Genomic DNA, 13,882 nt, shown 5'->3' with positions numbered 1-13,882 from the left:
GAAACTTTAGTTATCATAAAGGGGAGCAATCTAGCTTGGCCCACGAGTCACACTTTGCCGACCCTCAGTCTAGACTGCCTTTACTAGTGACAGTAATAATGGTTTTGTTATTGTTTTATGTTGTTAGATATTTGGCCAAGGGAACCTCATAATATGATTTCATTCTACCACACTTGAATACAATTCAGTTTTAGGTGGCAGGATTTGAAAGTGAAGCCACAGAGATCCCCAGGGTCACTCCATTCCAAGGCCAGAGGAAGAATAACCAACTATACAGCAAAAGGACATTCTTTGGCCTCCTATTCCAACAGCAGTGGTCAACAAAAGACAGAGATATAGAGGATAGTTATAGATCAGCAAAGAAAGAAGAGGTTGAATTTTCCATAAATTTATCTTCAAATGTTCTTACCCCAAAAGAAATGTATGCACCCAAGACACTTCCAGCAATGGTAGAGAACCCAGCTGTCATGATTGCATGGAGTTCAGACTTGGTGATGTGTGGTAGGTACGGTCGGACCAGCAGTGGAGACTCTGTCTAGAAACAAAGCAAGACAAGATTAAATGCTCTCTTTTAAATCATAGGAATGTGTGCCAATCTACTAAAGATTCTCTCTCCCTTTTATTTTTTTAATGGAGCCCAGTGCAGGGCTTAAAAACACGACCCGGAGATCAAAAACTGAGCTAAGACCAAGAGTCGGACCCCCAACTGACTGAGCCACCCAGGTCTCCCTGATTCCATTATCTAAAGCAGTATTGCTTTGTTATTTTTTGAAAGATTTATTTATTTAAGAGAGAGAGAGAGAGAGAGAGAAAGGGAAAGAGAGCACAAGTGGAAAGGGCAAAGGGAGAGGGAAGGAAATCTCAAACAGACTCCACAACAAGCTCGAAGCATGACTCGGGACTAAATCCCAGCACTCATAGAAGATCATGACCTGAGCCAAAACCAAGAATTAGATGTAAAGCAGTATTTCTAAATGTGAACCACAGACAGCTCCATCAGCATCACCTGGGAACTTACTAGATATGCAAATTCTTAGACTTACTGATTCAAAAACTATGGGAATAGGACCAACTATCATACTGTTAGAACAAGCCTTCAGTTGTGGTTCTGATGCATATTCATTTGAGAACTCACACCATTGATGTCTGGATCATTGAACTAGAGTTCAATATGTCAGTGTGCATATTGAGTCAGGTGTAAAGTTTGCAGAGTTTACAGGACCAATTCATATAAGGTCTCCACTAGCCTAGTTTACTGGCCAGGTACACTTTTCTAAAGATGGAACACTATTGCCCAAGTAACCGAGCCCTAGCCTTGTGAACTGGTGACTTCACATCTTCCAGCTTCATCGTGACCGACCATAAACCTCTTTGCTTACACCAAAGGGAAATAGAGATGCCTAAGAACATACCATCAACAACAAGGACAGGTTACAGGTGCCCACAGGGGCTATCCTAATTGGGAATCATATACCCCACTCTTCTCCTTGGGTGGAAAGGAGTTAGAGAAAGTGTAGTTGTAAGGGCTTGAATCCCATTAAGGAGGACAGGTGGCCTGTTACATGGGACTCTCTATAAATAATAGCTGTACTTTTAGCATAGTAAGTATTCAGTTGAGCACCACAGAAGCATGTGTGCAGTTTTACAAGTTTCCCCTTATTATTTGTAATTGTTCTATAAGATGGAATGTGTTGAGCTTCACTTCATGGACTAAATAGAAACTCAGTACATGAACCCTTTTACCCCGCAGGTAGGAGTAATCGAGTCAAGATGGTGTTAGATTCTACAACTTACCTGTCCAACGAATATATTGCCAGCAGCCACTACAGATTCAATAGGAGATGATCCCATAGTAACTAGCATTACCCATCCAACCTAAAAGGGGAAAAGGAACAAAGTCAGTGAAGAGCTGTTTGTATATGTGACACTTCAAAGTAGGGATGAAAATCTTTCAAGGAAAATGCTTTCAATAATTGTTGGCAGGCCAGCGATGGTGCATAATGTGAGCGTATGTTATTTAGCCTACAAAGTGGACCCATCAAATCCTCCTATGTGAATGGTAGGGCGAGTCACTGTATATCCTCTGAATTCATACTTTCATTATACAAACTATTGTCTATCAAAATGTTGTATAAGAGTAATAAATTATAATAATTGCTAACAGTCATGACAAGCTTTGCTGCATTACAAGCATTGTTTTAAGCTCTTGATTCAGGTAATGAATTTAATGATCACAACCACCCGTTTTGAGAGGTCCTGTAAACAGAGCCATTTTATAGCAAAGGAATCCAAGACACGTAGTTAACAGAACACGTTAGTTGTTTTGTCTAAGATCACCCAGCTAGTAAGTAGTGGGTTGTAGTTGAGGTTTGGCCTTTTGTGCTAAACTCTCAAATGAACATGGTTTATGGTCCCACTTCTACACTAGCCCTTCCAGCTAGAGACTGTGGTGCCCGCTTCAGAATGGGGACATCCTGTTGCATTCTGTCCTTCCTTTCTGCTTAGACATGAGCCCAGTACTGCTGAATGTTCAAGTCAACAATCAGAAAATTACACTGTTGCTGAAATTCTGAATTCAGCTGGTATTCTTTCTCTCTGCCTCTCTGACTCCCTCTCTCTCCTTCTCCTTTGTCTCTCTTTCCCTCTCAGTTATGTATTTACAAGGATCAAGGGAGGGCTATGGCTGTGCCCAATCTCTGTATGCACGTTCTGGTTTGGGTGTGCATTTGCACTAACTTACACATTTCCTCAGGTTCTGATTTAACACAAGTCTAGTAGAACTGACAGATGCTGAGGTGGCAGGAATGAGATGAACTTTTCAGACGTTTTTTATTTAAAAAAAAAATACTTGTGTGTGCTTATCAAGTCCCTCAGAAACACAAAGCAGCTTCCCCTTCTTGCTTTGATCTTCTAACAACAACTAGCGCAGGCGTCTCCACTTTTGCAACATCCTGAGGGAAAGCCAGGACTCCGTGTAAGGCACAGGGAAACACAGCCAGGATGAAGGAAGGGTGCTGTTCTCCCCACAGATGTCTGCTCTGCTGGAGTCAATACTTTGGTCAAAGAAGTAATTACTAAGGTTTCCTGAAGATAGCCAGCAGGTCAAAGCCCCGATAAAAGTCTCTGAGATAAAATTTGCTCTATGGCTACATGTAGGATTTTTTGGCGAGGGTCTAATAACTTGGGGTGGAAGAGGAGGTGATGGAGGATCTTGGTATGAACATAAAGGCATGTTGGGAAAACCTAGATAAAAGGTATTTAAGACTTTGTCCCCAAATAACCAGCTGTACACCTGTCACCCAATCGTTTCAAGTCCCAGTACCTTTCTAACGATCCACTGCATCAATCCAAGGTAGTAAAGCATGGACATTACGGTGCTGAAGAAAACCACGATTGGCAGGACCTGGGGGTGAGGTGGGGGGATGAAAGCAATCATGAGTTGATGTTGGCCTCGGTATATTAGTATGATTCAGATCAGGTCTCTCTCCTGCCTCCTTTGCCCTGCTGAAACATCACAACATACTGGAAACTCCTCTTGAATCAATTGACACTTTAATCAGGCAGTTTCCCCATCTATAATCTCTTATTTGAATTTGCTCTGGATAAGCTTGAGTATATTTCACAGGAAACTTGACTTTTTTGGTTTCTCTGCGATGATGAGTTTTCTTACTGTAGTTACTCAGAGAAGGAATGCAGTTTTGGGGGGATTTGTAACAAGTAGATCAACAAACTAAAGGCCACTGGCAGATATTCTTGAAGTTCTGATATTAAACAGCCTCATTAGCAGAATATCCTGGTCAAAATTGAGTGCGAGTCACCTCTCAGATTTCTTATTTAGAAAGGCTACAGGGATCAGATATGGCATGATATGTGCTTACATGCACTGCCTTCCAGAGAGTAAGCACTTATTCGTTTAGCTTTTATTTGTTTTTTATTTTTGTATATTTTTAATTGGAGTTCAATTTGAGAACATATAGTATAACACCCAGTGCTCATCCCGTCAAGTGCCCCCCTCAGTTCATGTCACCCAATCTCCCCATCCTCCCGCCCACCTCCTCTTCTACTACCCCTCGTTCGTTTCCCAGAGTTAGGAGTGTCTCATGTTTTGTCACCCTCTCTGATTTTTCCCACTCATTTTCTCTCCTTTTAAAATAACAATTATTTTATTTATATATATTTTTTTAATTGCTAAAAAAATGAACTTTGGAAGCTAGTTTACTTCTGTGATACCACAATTGTCTTTTTTTGGATCCTGTTTCCCTGATGTTTTTGGGTGCCTTCAATGCAGCCTGTTTCTACAGTGAGTGGTTTCTACCCTGCAGAGAACACACAGAGCTGTGGGCTGGGTCCCTCCGCACTCCTGCCCCTATGTACCCCTTCCCTTCTGTTCTCCAGCTAAATGTCCAGGGACAAGCTGCCACCAGACACATAGAATGACCAAGGACAATTCATATGGAATCTAATTTAAAATATCTATTAATAATATATATTAAAAGACATTTTGTGCCATTACTCAGAGCTCAGTCACTTATGTGCTTTTATTGGCTTTAATGGGCAAGCAGAGCCTTCCTGAAAGCTTCAGGGAATTATTGGGGCTTATCTCGTGAATGTTCCCACAGGCATTCTGCTTTGGCAGAAAGGATGGAGGCCACTGCTCTGGGGAAGAGGAGGTGGTGGGTGGGTGGGCAGGAAAAGTCTAAAGAGTAGCAAATTAGGCTTTCCCAGTGACTTTTCTTTTTCCCAGGTGTAGGTTCAATTCTTGATAGCAGCATATTTCCAAACCTTTGGCCTTTTGGAGATGGCTTAGTTATCTCAGCACCAAAGCATCAAATCAGCAGTTAAAAAAAAATCAACAAGTCAAGAATCAGTATAAAAGATGGCCTTTTATACTGGGTAGTTTGGAGGTAAGCTTAGAGTCCCTAAGTGAGAAAACAACTTAGAAGTATAGAAACAATAGCACTGCAAGAAAGAACGCTGTAGAAAAAGCCAAATTTATCCTTGGGAACTCGTCAACAAGTATTTGCAGGGTCTTGACAAGGGAAACTGTGCTTCCTGGGTTTGTGGGAGTGCAGGGAGGCCAGAATGCTTTTCCCCTGGAGAATAATGTCCCTCCTTTGGTCGGGAGAAGGGCCAGCCTCCAGGTCTGCTGTGCTGAAGGAAGGACACGAAAGTTTTTGCACGGAAATGGCTCTGGAAGAACAGAGGTGAATGTGGGTGGGCAGCAGACTTCTGTTGGGAGGCTGATGGGGTTCCTGAGCACAGAGCTGTCACTGATCCTGGGCCTAGAAGCCTTCAGTGGCCATGTGCCTGATCATGGCCAGGTACCAGATGTTCCTTTCCCTGATGTCACAGATACTATTACCCCATAGGTCTTTTCAGTAGTATCTCAGGCAATGCCAGGAGCCCCCTCAAAACTATTTGTATATTTCTGACTTCCTCTAGATCTTTCTCTCAGTGCTGTAGTCACAAAGAAAATGTTTTCAATCTGTGGACTTCAGATAAAATCAGATAAGTGGAAAAAGGCAATGCTGTGCTATCTATGTAGGACATGACCAGCAGGTGTATATCTGGTTTCTGGTCAGGTTCTATCAGAATGTCTATAAAGACCCAGACGGTCCTGAAAAGGAGGTAACTACTTCAAAAAGGGATTTGGTTTTACCTTAAATGCAAATAAGTGGTCTGCGTACGTGTCACCGAAGACAAATTCTGCACCAGCATTAGTATATTCCAAGAAGGTCTGAGTTAAAGAAAGGAAGAGCCGACAATCATTACAACCTGGAATTGGTGGTTACAGTCCACCAAGGAGGAGCCCAGCAGACTTGCTGGTGAGTTGTGGAAGGACTATCCTCATAGCTTTCCCAGCTCCGGTAGATGGCGTGGAAGTATATTTTTGAGCTATAACTGCATACAGATTTCCTGTCATTTGTGACATTCAGTATGACTCTGGGATGCTTAAGAAGGAGCCCGCTGTGTCAATTTGGATATAATCCTCAAGACATGTCAGAAATAGGTTTATTCATCTGCATTAGTTGACCTACATTTTTGTTTGTCTAGAATATGTTAATCTGTTTAATTATTAATTAATAACTGTTGTCTCTCCCCCATATCATCCATGACATCACTATCCTATCCTGATTGTCCCTTCCATCCCGCCCCAGAGGTGCCAGCTGTGTCAAGCTGAACCTATTTCTGACATGTCTTGAGGATTGTATCCAATTACTAAAAGCACTTATTGGCAAGATGTTCATTTGAACTCAACTTACCTGAACTTGTTGGCCCAACCAATCAAAAGCCATAAATCCAGGATCAGTCCTCAGGATTAAGAGCCCAAGAAGAAATTGTAACCCAATTCCCCAAAAGACAGGCCTCCAGTAAACCTATGCAGAAAGATGAACAGATAGATCTTACTAGAAAATGAATGCGAAGGTCAGCATAAACACCCAGAGGATGACTATTTCCTTGGAAGCTTCTCACATGTGGCCTATGATCCACCTTCTTTGGGAGGCCAAGGCAGTTGTGAACAGACGATCCCTTGATAGAATCATGCCCCCAGATCTCAGGGTTGCATTTCCCGGTTCAAATCCCGAGTCTGAGTTCTCCAGCCTCTGGAGAGATGTAACTATTATGGCATGATAGAATAACTTAGACACAAAGCATAGTCTTAGCGGGCCCTAAAAGAGGAGGGATCTGGTTCTCTTCATGGTGCTGTAAATACTAGAGACCTATAATTATTTCCTCTGTCTGGAAAATGGAAAGGCAGAACATGGCTTCCCTGTGTGCCCAAGGTTTGTTAATCTGACAATTTGTAAGTGAATTAAGTGAAACTCCCCCCGTTGAGGGGCTCTCCTTTCATTGTAAAAGGAACCAATTAACTCTAATGCAGACCCAGGGGGTGCAGCAGCAATGGACAATCATCTGCTTTCATTTGTGGTGTGGAGATGAGTGGGCTGCAAAGAACTGTGGGATTGGAGGCATGGAAACCGGCAGAGATGTTGATTGGAGGTGGCCAAGGGCTTTGGATCCTATTAGGTGACTGGTTTTTCTTGGGTCAAGCTTTCAGAAAGCCAGTAAAGTCTACTGGAGTTTGCTTTCTGAGTCACGTGTGAAGGCTTCAATGTCTCCGGATTCTTGCCCATTTCACGGGTTACAGGCTGGCAGAATGAGGATGAGAACTGAATTCAAGGAAACGAAACTGTTTAAGGACAGAGTTTGGAAGGAAAATAGCCTAAGTTGCAAATAGAAGTTTGATAAACTTCAGAATCTAGCAGTGAAATATTAGATTATTACCGGCCTGGGGAAAATGTGATCAAAATAGATATATTTTCTTTTTGTGCTTGATTGAGGGAGGTGGTGCATGTGAGTAGAAATTGGACTAGGTAGAGAGAACACCTCACTGGTGTTGTAATTGGAAGATAACTGGGAATGAAAAATGAGAGTACCAGTTCTAAGAAAGCTCGTGAAGAAAGGTCCCTGGCTACTTAAAACAGCATAGCAAGGTAAGACAAAATCTGAATAACAGTGAAATTCTCTCAAACTCATTATTTTGAACAATTTAGACATTGAGGGGAAAATTAGAAGGAAAAGTTTAAGTCTAAATCTATTTCATACTTACTTTGGTTGGGTGCTTAGAAAATAGAAATACCAGGATAATGTACATTACGAGCCCACCGAAGGATACCAGCTGCTGTTGGCCCAATTTGGCGGTATCAAAGATCAGCCAGAGAATAACTCCCAGGATCAGTAAGCTCCAAACCACCCTAAGAGAATCAGAAAGGAGGCATCGACATCATTTTTTGTGCTACCCTGAAAATCTTAAGCAGGCTTTAACAAACAGAAAATTTATTAAGTGTAACACACCCTGGCACCAGGAAGTTATGCTTCTAGAAACTACACAGACTCTTTCATTATGGCTATAAAGGCAAATATACAAAAAATTACGTGCTGTGTTAAACACCTTCCACAAATTTTGGGCTCTTTGCTGGTTCAAGGACATACAAAGGGGTCAGAGATGAGAAAGGATGTTTAGAGATGGAAGTCTGGTGATTTCTTTGAGAGATTTGCTGTGTGTCCTCGCTTCCATTTTGGGAGATAGGAGAGATTTTACTTTTCTTCGTTTTAGGGGAGAACTTGAAATGTGTTTCTGAAGCTGGGGGACTTCAGATGGGCCTCAGAGAGCTAAGGGCTCTGACTCCTTGGTGGATCTAGTGGGCATAACATGTTTGACTCAGTTTGGATCACAGAGGTGGAAAACATGCTGTGTTGGGATTGCATGAAACTGTGTAAATAAGCCAAGGATATGTGAACTTTCCTGGTACATTCCTTATGAGCCATTCTGGGGAGAATACTGTCTGGTGTGCAATCCACTAGGGCAATCCTGTCTGGTGTGCAATCCGCTAGGGCCACCTGGAGGAAAGGGAGGCCCACAGAAAGAGGCAGAAGGAAAAGCCCTGAGTGGTCACTCATAGGATATGAGATTCTATAGGGAAGAGCTGGCTTTAATAATGCACAGGGTCTTTCTCTCCAAGAGGTCAGCTTCAGGCCCAGAGCAGAAAGCTGCCTCCTCAAGTCAGAACTATCCCATCATTTTATCATTTGGTGGCTCTTGAATTACAGGCACTTGTAGGGACATTTGAACATATCTTGAATGAGTCATTGCCCTATCTAGACCTTGCTTTCCTGTTTGTAAAATGACGGCATTATAACAAGCATCATAACTAGGTTACTTCTAGTTTCAATAGCCCATAAATGAAGGAGCGATTTCAGAACACGTGTTTGGAACAGTGTTGGGAAAGACTAACATCCCTTTCAAATGCAACAAGAGGACTGGGTGCATTTACCACTTCATCCAGAACCAAGAGCTGTTTAGGAGCCTTTTGGCAGGAGACAGACACTCATCGATTTGATGCTCATATTTGGCCATAAAGTAATCCCAGATAACAAAGAAGATGGCAGCCACAGTGATCACAAAAAGGGCAAGAGCTCTCTGGAAGTTCAGCACACAAGCTGCAATCACCATCGCCAGATAACCTGTTGAGAAAGTGAGTACAGAGCAGAGAACATCACCAACACCAGCTGCTAACCAGCACTGACAGTGCTGTCACAAGTAGGTTCAGTCAAGAGGTCACCAAATGCAGGAGAGCTTTTGATACAGCTATTGGCTCCAGTAATTATTAGTACTATGTTTTGAGGGGTTTTTTTTTTAAGATTTTATTTGTTTGAAGGAGAGCATGAGGGGCAGAGGGAGAATGAAAAGTAGGCTCCCCTCTGGCAGGGAGCCCAAAGTGGGACTCGATCCCAGGACCATGAGATCATGACCTGAGCCAAAGGCAGATACTCAACCAACTGAGCCATTCAGGTGCCCCGTTTTTTTTTCTTTTTTCAAAGAAATCCCCTAAGAGTCTCACCATGAATGCAGGGAGGACAGAGTGCTAGATCTGTTTTCTCATGGAAACTTGAGTTCTTGAATCTTGATGCTAGATTGTTGGGTCTCTCAGTACTAATAGCTTTTTTGTGTGTGTTCAGACTCAGCAGGTGAGCTTCTAGCAGAGAAACGTCAGGTGTGAAGCAACCACTGGCAAAAAAGTATTGATTCTCCTTGTTGGCAGCTCAGATTTGGCCTAAGCTTTAGTAGGAAAATAGACTTACCAGAAATTTCAGAGTTCCAAAGAATCTCTAAAGAAAGGGCTGAGGGATAATTACAAAGGTGGCTGCTTTGAGGAGGAGGTTCTAGAACAAGTTTTCCTAGAAGGGTCAGCAAACATGGTCTGCAGGTCATATCTGGCCTACCACTTGTTTTTGTAGGTGGTAGGTACAATTGTATTTGTATACTCGTGTCTGTGTTCTACAAATAAAATTGTTTGGAAACACAGCCATGCCTGTCTGTTTACTTTTGTAAACTGTAGAGTTGTGTGGCTTTTGATGCCTTGCCTGAAAAGTCTAAAATACTATGTGGCCCAGTACAGTGGAAGCTTTCAACCCTGTTGTTCCTTGTTTCTGAGATCTGAACACCAAAAAAGCCACTGACCCTAGAGGGGCATTGGTCTTGGATTAATGTCAGTGGACTTGGGTGTGAGGGTTCATATTTTATAGACAGGAGTGTTCGTCAAAATGGGCTGCAGAATCCTTTGCTTTGGAAGGAGTAAAAATAGGGAAGCTTCTCATCTGTGAAGACAGGAAAGAAGAATAGCCTACATGACCCTAGACTCCTGCTCATGCTATATTTGCATGAAGTGTTAATTGCTTAGATTCCCTCCTGTAATTAGGTTCCCACCTTGTGAGAATGACCATATTTTCTAGTTACCTGGATTTGCATTAACCAACCCTTAAATCCATATCACAACAACAAAGGCCATTAGAGCAGGGGACCTAAATAATTAGCTGCTGGCTGCATAAGTCAAACAAGGAAACGATCTGTATATTCAACCCCAGTTGAGACCCACTACTCAGGGTTTCTCAATTAACCTCTCTGCTTCTGTGGATTCGCTGAAGTCTGGGGGAACAGAAAGATTAGAAAGATTTATTTTCCTTCTACAGAAAGATAATATATGGGGGATTCTTGAATAAAGACACTGGCATCCATCCTCCTTTCATTATTTACCTAGTATTAAGATGCCCCGGATGATGTACTGAAAGATGGTCTTGTGTTTCTTATAAAAATCACAAACTGTATCATATTTCCTTTCCAGATACCTGTAGCAACACAAAAGCAAAAACACTGAAAGAAAACAAGAAACAAACAGACATACTGAGCTAGGTGAGGCTCTGTAAATTAAACAAGCAATCAAACAAATTGATGAGGTGTATGTCCTACTAGACCGAAGGGGGATACTGATCTCATTTTAGACTACAATCAACCATGGCTTGGGTCGACCTTTGCCGCATGGATATGACAAGCCCTGAGGGCTTACAGAAATGTAGAAAACATGCTTCTGGACATAGAGCAGGGGGGATGGATAACTAACCAGACGCTGATAAAAAAATCACGAGACAAGAATGTTTCTCACTGGACTAGGAGGGCCTCTGACAGCTTTTAGGCCACAGTTATGGAATCTGATTTTAGAAACTCTCAAGCCATCTGGTCTCACAAAGTTTGAGTAAGTTGGTCATTCCCTGTCCTGGCTCACCGTATGTTTTAGGGGAGACTGACACACTTCACTGGATGCTTGAAATGTAAAGAAGGATTTTGTGGATTTCAGAGCTATTAACCAGCAGGTTGTAATATAGCTTTCCAGAAAGTTCTGGCATTGTTGGCATGCCTTTGTTTCTGTTCAGAGCTTTGTTAGGGGGTCGTGGGTAGTGAGTGAGCAATATGTGCATCTGATCACTTCTGCTGCGGAGTCTGGTGTCCATCAGTGAGTGAGTTTGGAGGGGCCCCAGGGCCATACACATGACGACTGTCCTCTACTTCTCCTGGGGTCCTCCTGGTTCCCTCCACACCTGCCCTGAAATCTGGCTTCCCTGCACTCACCTCTTTCCTCTATGCCCCCTAAAATGGAGACCTCTTCTTCTCCCACTGGAGGAAGGAATTTATTCACACATTTAATCATTGCTAATTTGAGACCACTTCTAGGTCACTTCTGGTCCCTAAAGGAGATTCCTTATCTCCAGGATCACAAAGGACTCATCCCTGAGCTGGGACCTCCCCTCTACTTGTTAACACCCTCCTTCTCCACCTTGCAGCAGCTGTGCCAAGTACCAGCACCCACTGCCTGCTTCAGGGCATGGCCCAAGCCCCTCACTCCTACAACACCTTCTTGCATCTCCTCGGACAGGGACAGAGGCATTCCTCTGTGCTTCACTCCTACTGTCTTCCTTGATCATATTTTGTGATGAAACCTCAACTGGCTAACTTTCTGGAGATTAGATGTGAGCTCAATACCACTAGGATCTTGGACATTAGGCTGCTTGACCAGCATATGTTGAATTACTAGTTAAATGAAGTGGGACTGTGTGTTGCTTCTCTGGAACAGTATTCTACCCCTGGGCAGGGGGACCCATCTGTGGGTTATGAAGAACACTGCAGGACACCCATTTTTAATAAGAAAGAAGAGGATGTATCAGAGCATATCACACATAGTAACGATGAGTCTTATTTCATGAAAACTTTAATGTATGAATACATGTACTGAGCAGTGGAAACACTGATCTAGAAGATATTAAGGGAATACAAGTTCAGTAGAGACTAAGTTTTCATGGTTGAATTTGGAAAGGTAGATGATGCTTCATCCTTAGTTTCTGATAGAGTTTTACAGTGGCCATGGAGGAAGGCAGCATTTAATTGGGTGCATTCGTGTACTTTAGTTTGGATTCATCATATTCTTTAATTGCAAAGAATATATGTGGTCCCAAATAGCAATCTCACACCGCATAAAATAAAGTAGCTCAAAATAGAGGCTTCAGCCATTTGGTTATCTTGGTTAGATGACTCCCAACCTCCTGATGATTGCTTCCATCCCATTAACATTAGCAAAGTCTGATGCCTTTGACCACCCAGGAGAATTTCTGAGCCAATGGGGTCAGAGATCCATAAAGTAAAATGAAAGATGGAAGTAAGCTCAGGTTTCTGAGGTGGTAAATATTTCCGATGGTGCATAAGTGACAAGAGCTTTTGATCCCAATTCTCACCAACTCCAGAGATATCTTTTGATGCATAAAAACAAAGTTCCTCAGAGACTTAGACATTGAAATAAAACTTAAATGGACATTCAGAAACTTGACAAATACTTGAGTGTTAAGACAGAGTCCCGACAATCTTAGACTAGGAATCAGAAGCTGAAATTGTGAAGGTAGTTTTGTTCCTCTCAAGCTGACTAACTTTGAGTAAGCCACTTCTAGCTTCATCTTCCTGGTTCAAGAAATAAAGAAAATAATTTGCCTCTCTTACCTCATGAGGCAATAAGGACTAGGAATACCTTCAGGATATGAAAATGTAAGAGCGAATTCGCTGGGACTTAATATGGATTGGATTTTGAGAAATCAATTGCTTATTGATTGACATTGAGAAGATGAATTAACTACTTTTGCATGGGCTGGAGCAATTAGTTGGTAATGTATGCATTTAATTAGATGACTGGCCAGGATATTGGGTTCTCAGGACATCTGTAGTTTGAATTTACTACAGTTATTATAGAAATCCATTAAATTTTCTGAAAATGGTGTTGGGTGGGTAGTTGGGAAGAGGGATTGGTGGTGGTGGTGATAATAGCTAATAAATAGTAATAAATGTTTAAAATTAGAGGAGGATGAAACAAAGTGACAAAACCAATTAGGAGATCAGTATGGTTATTTCTCTGATTTAAACCTGTACCCTTTTGGATGTGTCTCTGGATCATCCTCCATATCTTCTTTGTTTCTTAAAGAATCCTGCTCAATGGTGATCTGCTCTTCATCCTGAAATCAAGCATTGTAGGAGAGATGGAATAATGAGAATCTGGGGCATAACAGCCCCTAATCTTTGCCAGAATTTTGGCAAAGGATTGACAACAGGTCTTTTAAAATTATTATGCAAGAATATAGCTCCTATTACCTAGTTGTGCAGACATTTTCCCTTTTATCATGAAAAATACAGGATCACACTTCTCTCTCTCTTTTCTCCAAAAGAGCTGTAGTGTTTCCTCCTTTTCTTTAGGAAATAGGTTCATATCTCTGCCTCTTGCTCCTGTCTCTACTCTAATCCTTCAACCCCTGCTCTGTTTTTGGGCATGAGCTCAATGAAGTTAATATCAGAGACTGCATAAGTCTCCTTTTATACTCTGCCAGACGTGGTTTCCAGAGGGCGGAGACCAATGCCAGTTTATTTTCCTGGCAGCCCAAGGCTTGGTCTGCAGATGTAAGCACTAGCCCAGTATCTTCAAGGGCTGATAAACATTCCCTTGGGAACTAG

The 13,882-nt window shown here is 42.1% G+C and overlaps 1 protein-coding gene across 4 annotated transcripts in view; it reads right to left on the bottom strand.

The window, feature by feature from the left end:
- Positions 1–13,882, bottom strand: part of LOC129500298 (solute carrier family 28 member 3-like) — a 57,164-nt gene that overhangs the window by 16,878 nt on the left and 26,404 nt on the right. For all 4 annotated transcript variants that reach the window (XR_008662534.1, XM_055310571.1, XM_055310570.1 and 1 more), the window contains exons 3-11: positions 13,307–13,389; positions 10,598–10,689; positions 8,838–9,027; positions 7,613–7,757; positions 6,264–6,377; positions 5,660–5,737; positions 3,323–3,403; positions 1,795–1,875; positions 410–535 (exon numbers count right to left, since the gene is read on the bottom strand). Coding sequence is in view for 3 of the 4 variants with exons in the window: in XM_055310571.1 (XP_055166546.1) it covers positions 410–535; positions 1,795–1,875; positions 3,323–3,403; positions 5,660–5,737; positions 6,264–6,377; positions 7,613–7,757; positions 8,838–9,027; positions 10,598–10,689; positions 13,307–13,389 (990 nt within the window). In the remaining variant the exon portion in view is untranslated. The remainder of the gene's footprint in view (positions 1–409; positions 536–1,794; positions 1,876–3,322; positions 3,404–5,659; positions 5,738–6,263; positions 6,378–7,612; positions 7,758–8,837; positions 9,028–10,597; positions 10,690–13,306; positions 13,390–13,882) is intronic.

The sequence above is a fragment of the Nyctereutes procyonoides genome, unplaced genomic scaffold (assembly GCF_905146905.1).
Source record: "Nyctereutes procyonoides isolate TBG_1078 unplaced genomic scaffold, NYPRO_anot_genome, whole genome shotgun sequence".
NCBI lineage: Eukaryota > Metazoa > Chordata > Mammalia > Carnivora > Canidae > Nyctereutes > Nyctereutes procyonoides.
Note: the sequence above shows the minus strand (reverse complement) of the source record. Positions and strands in the feature narration are given on the sequence as shown.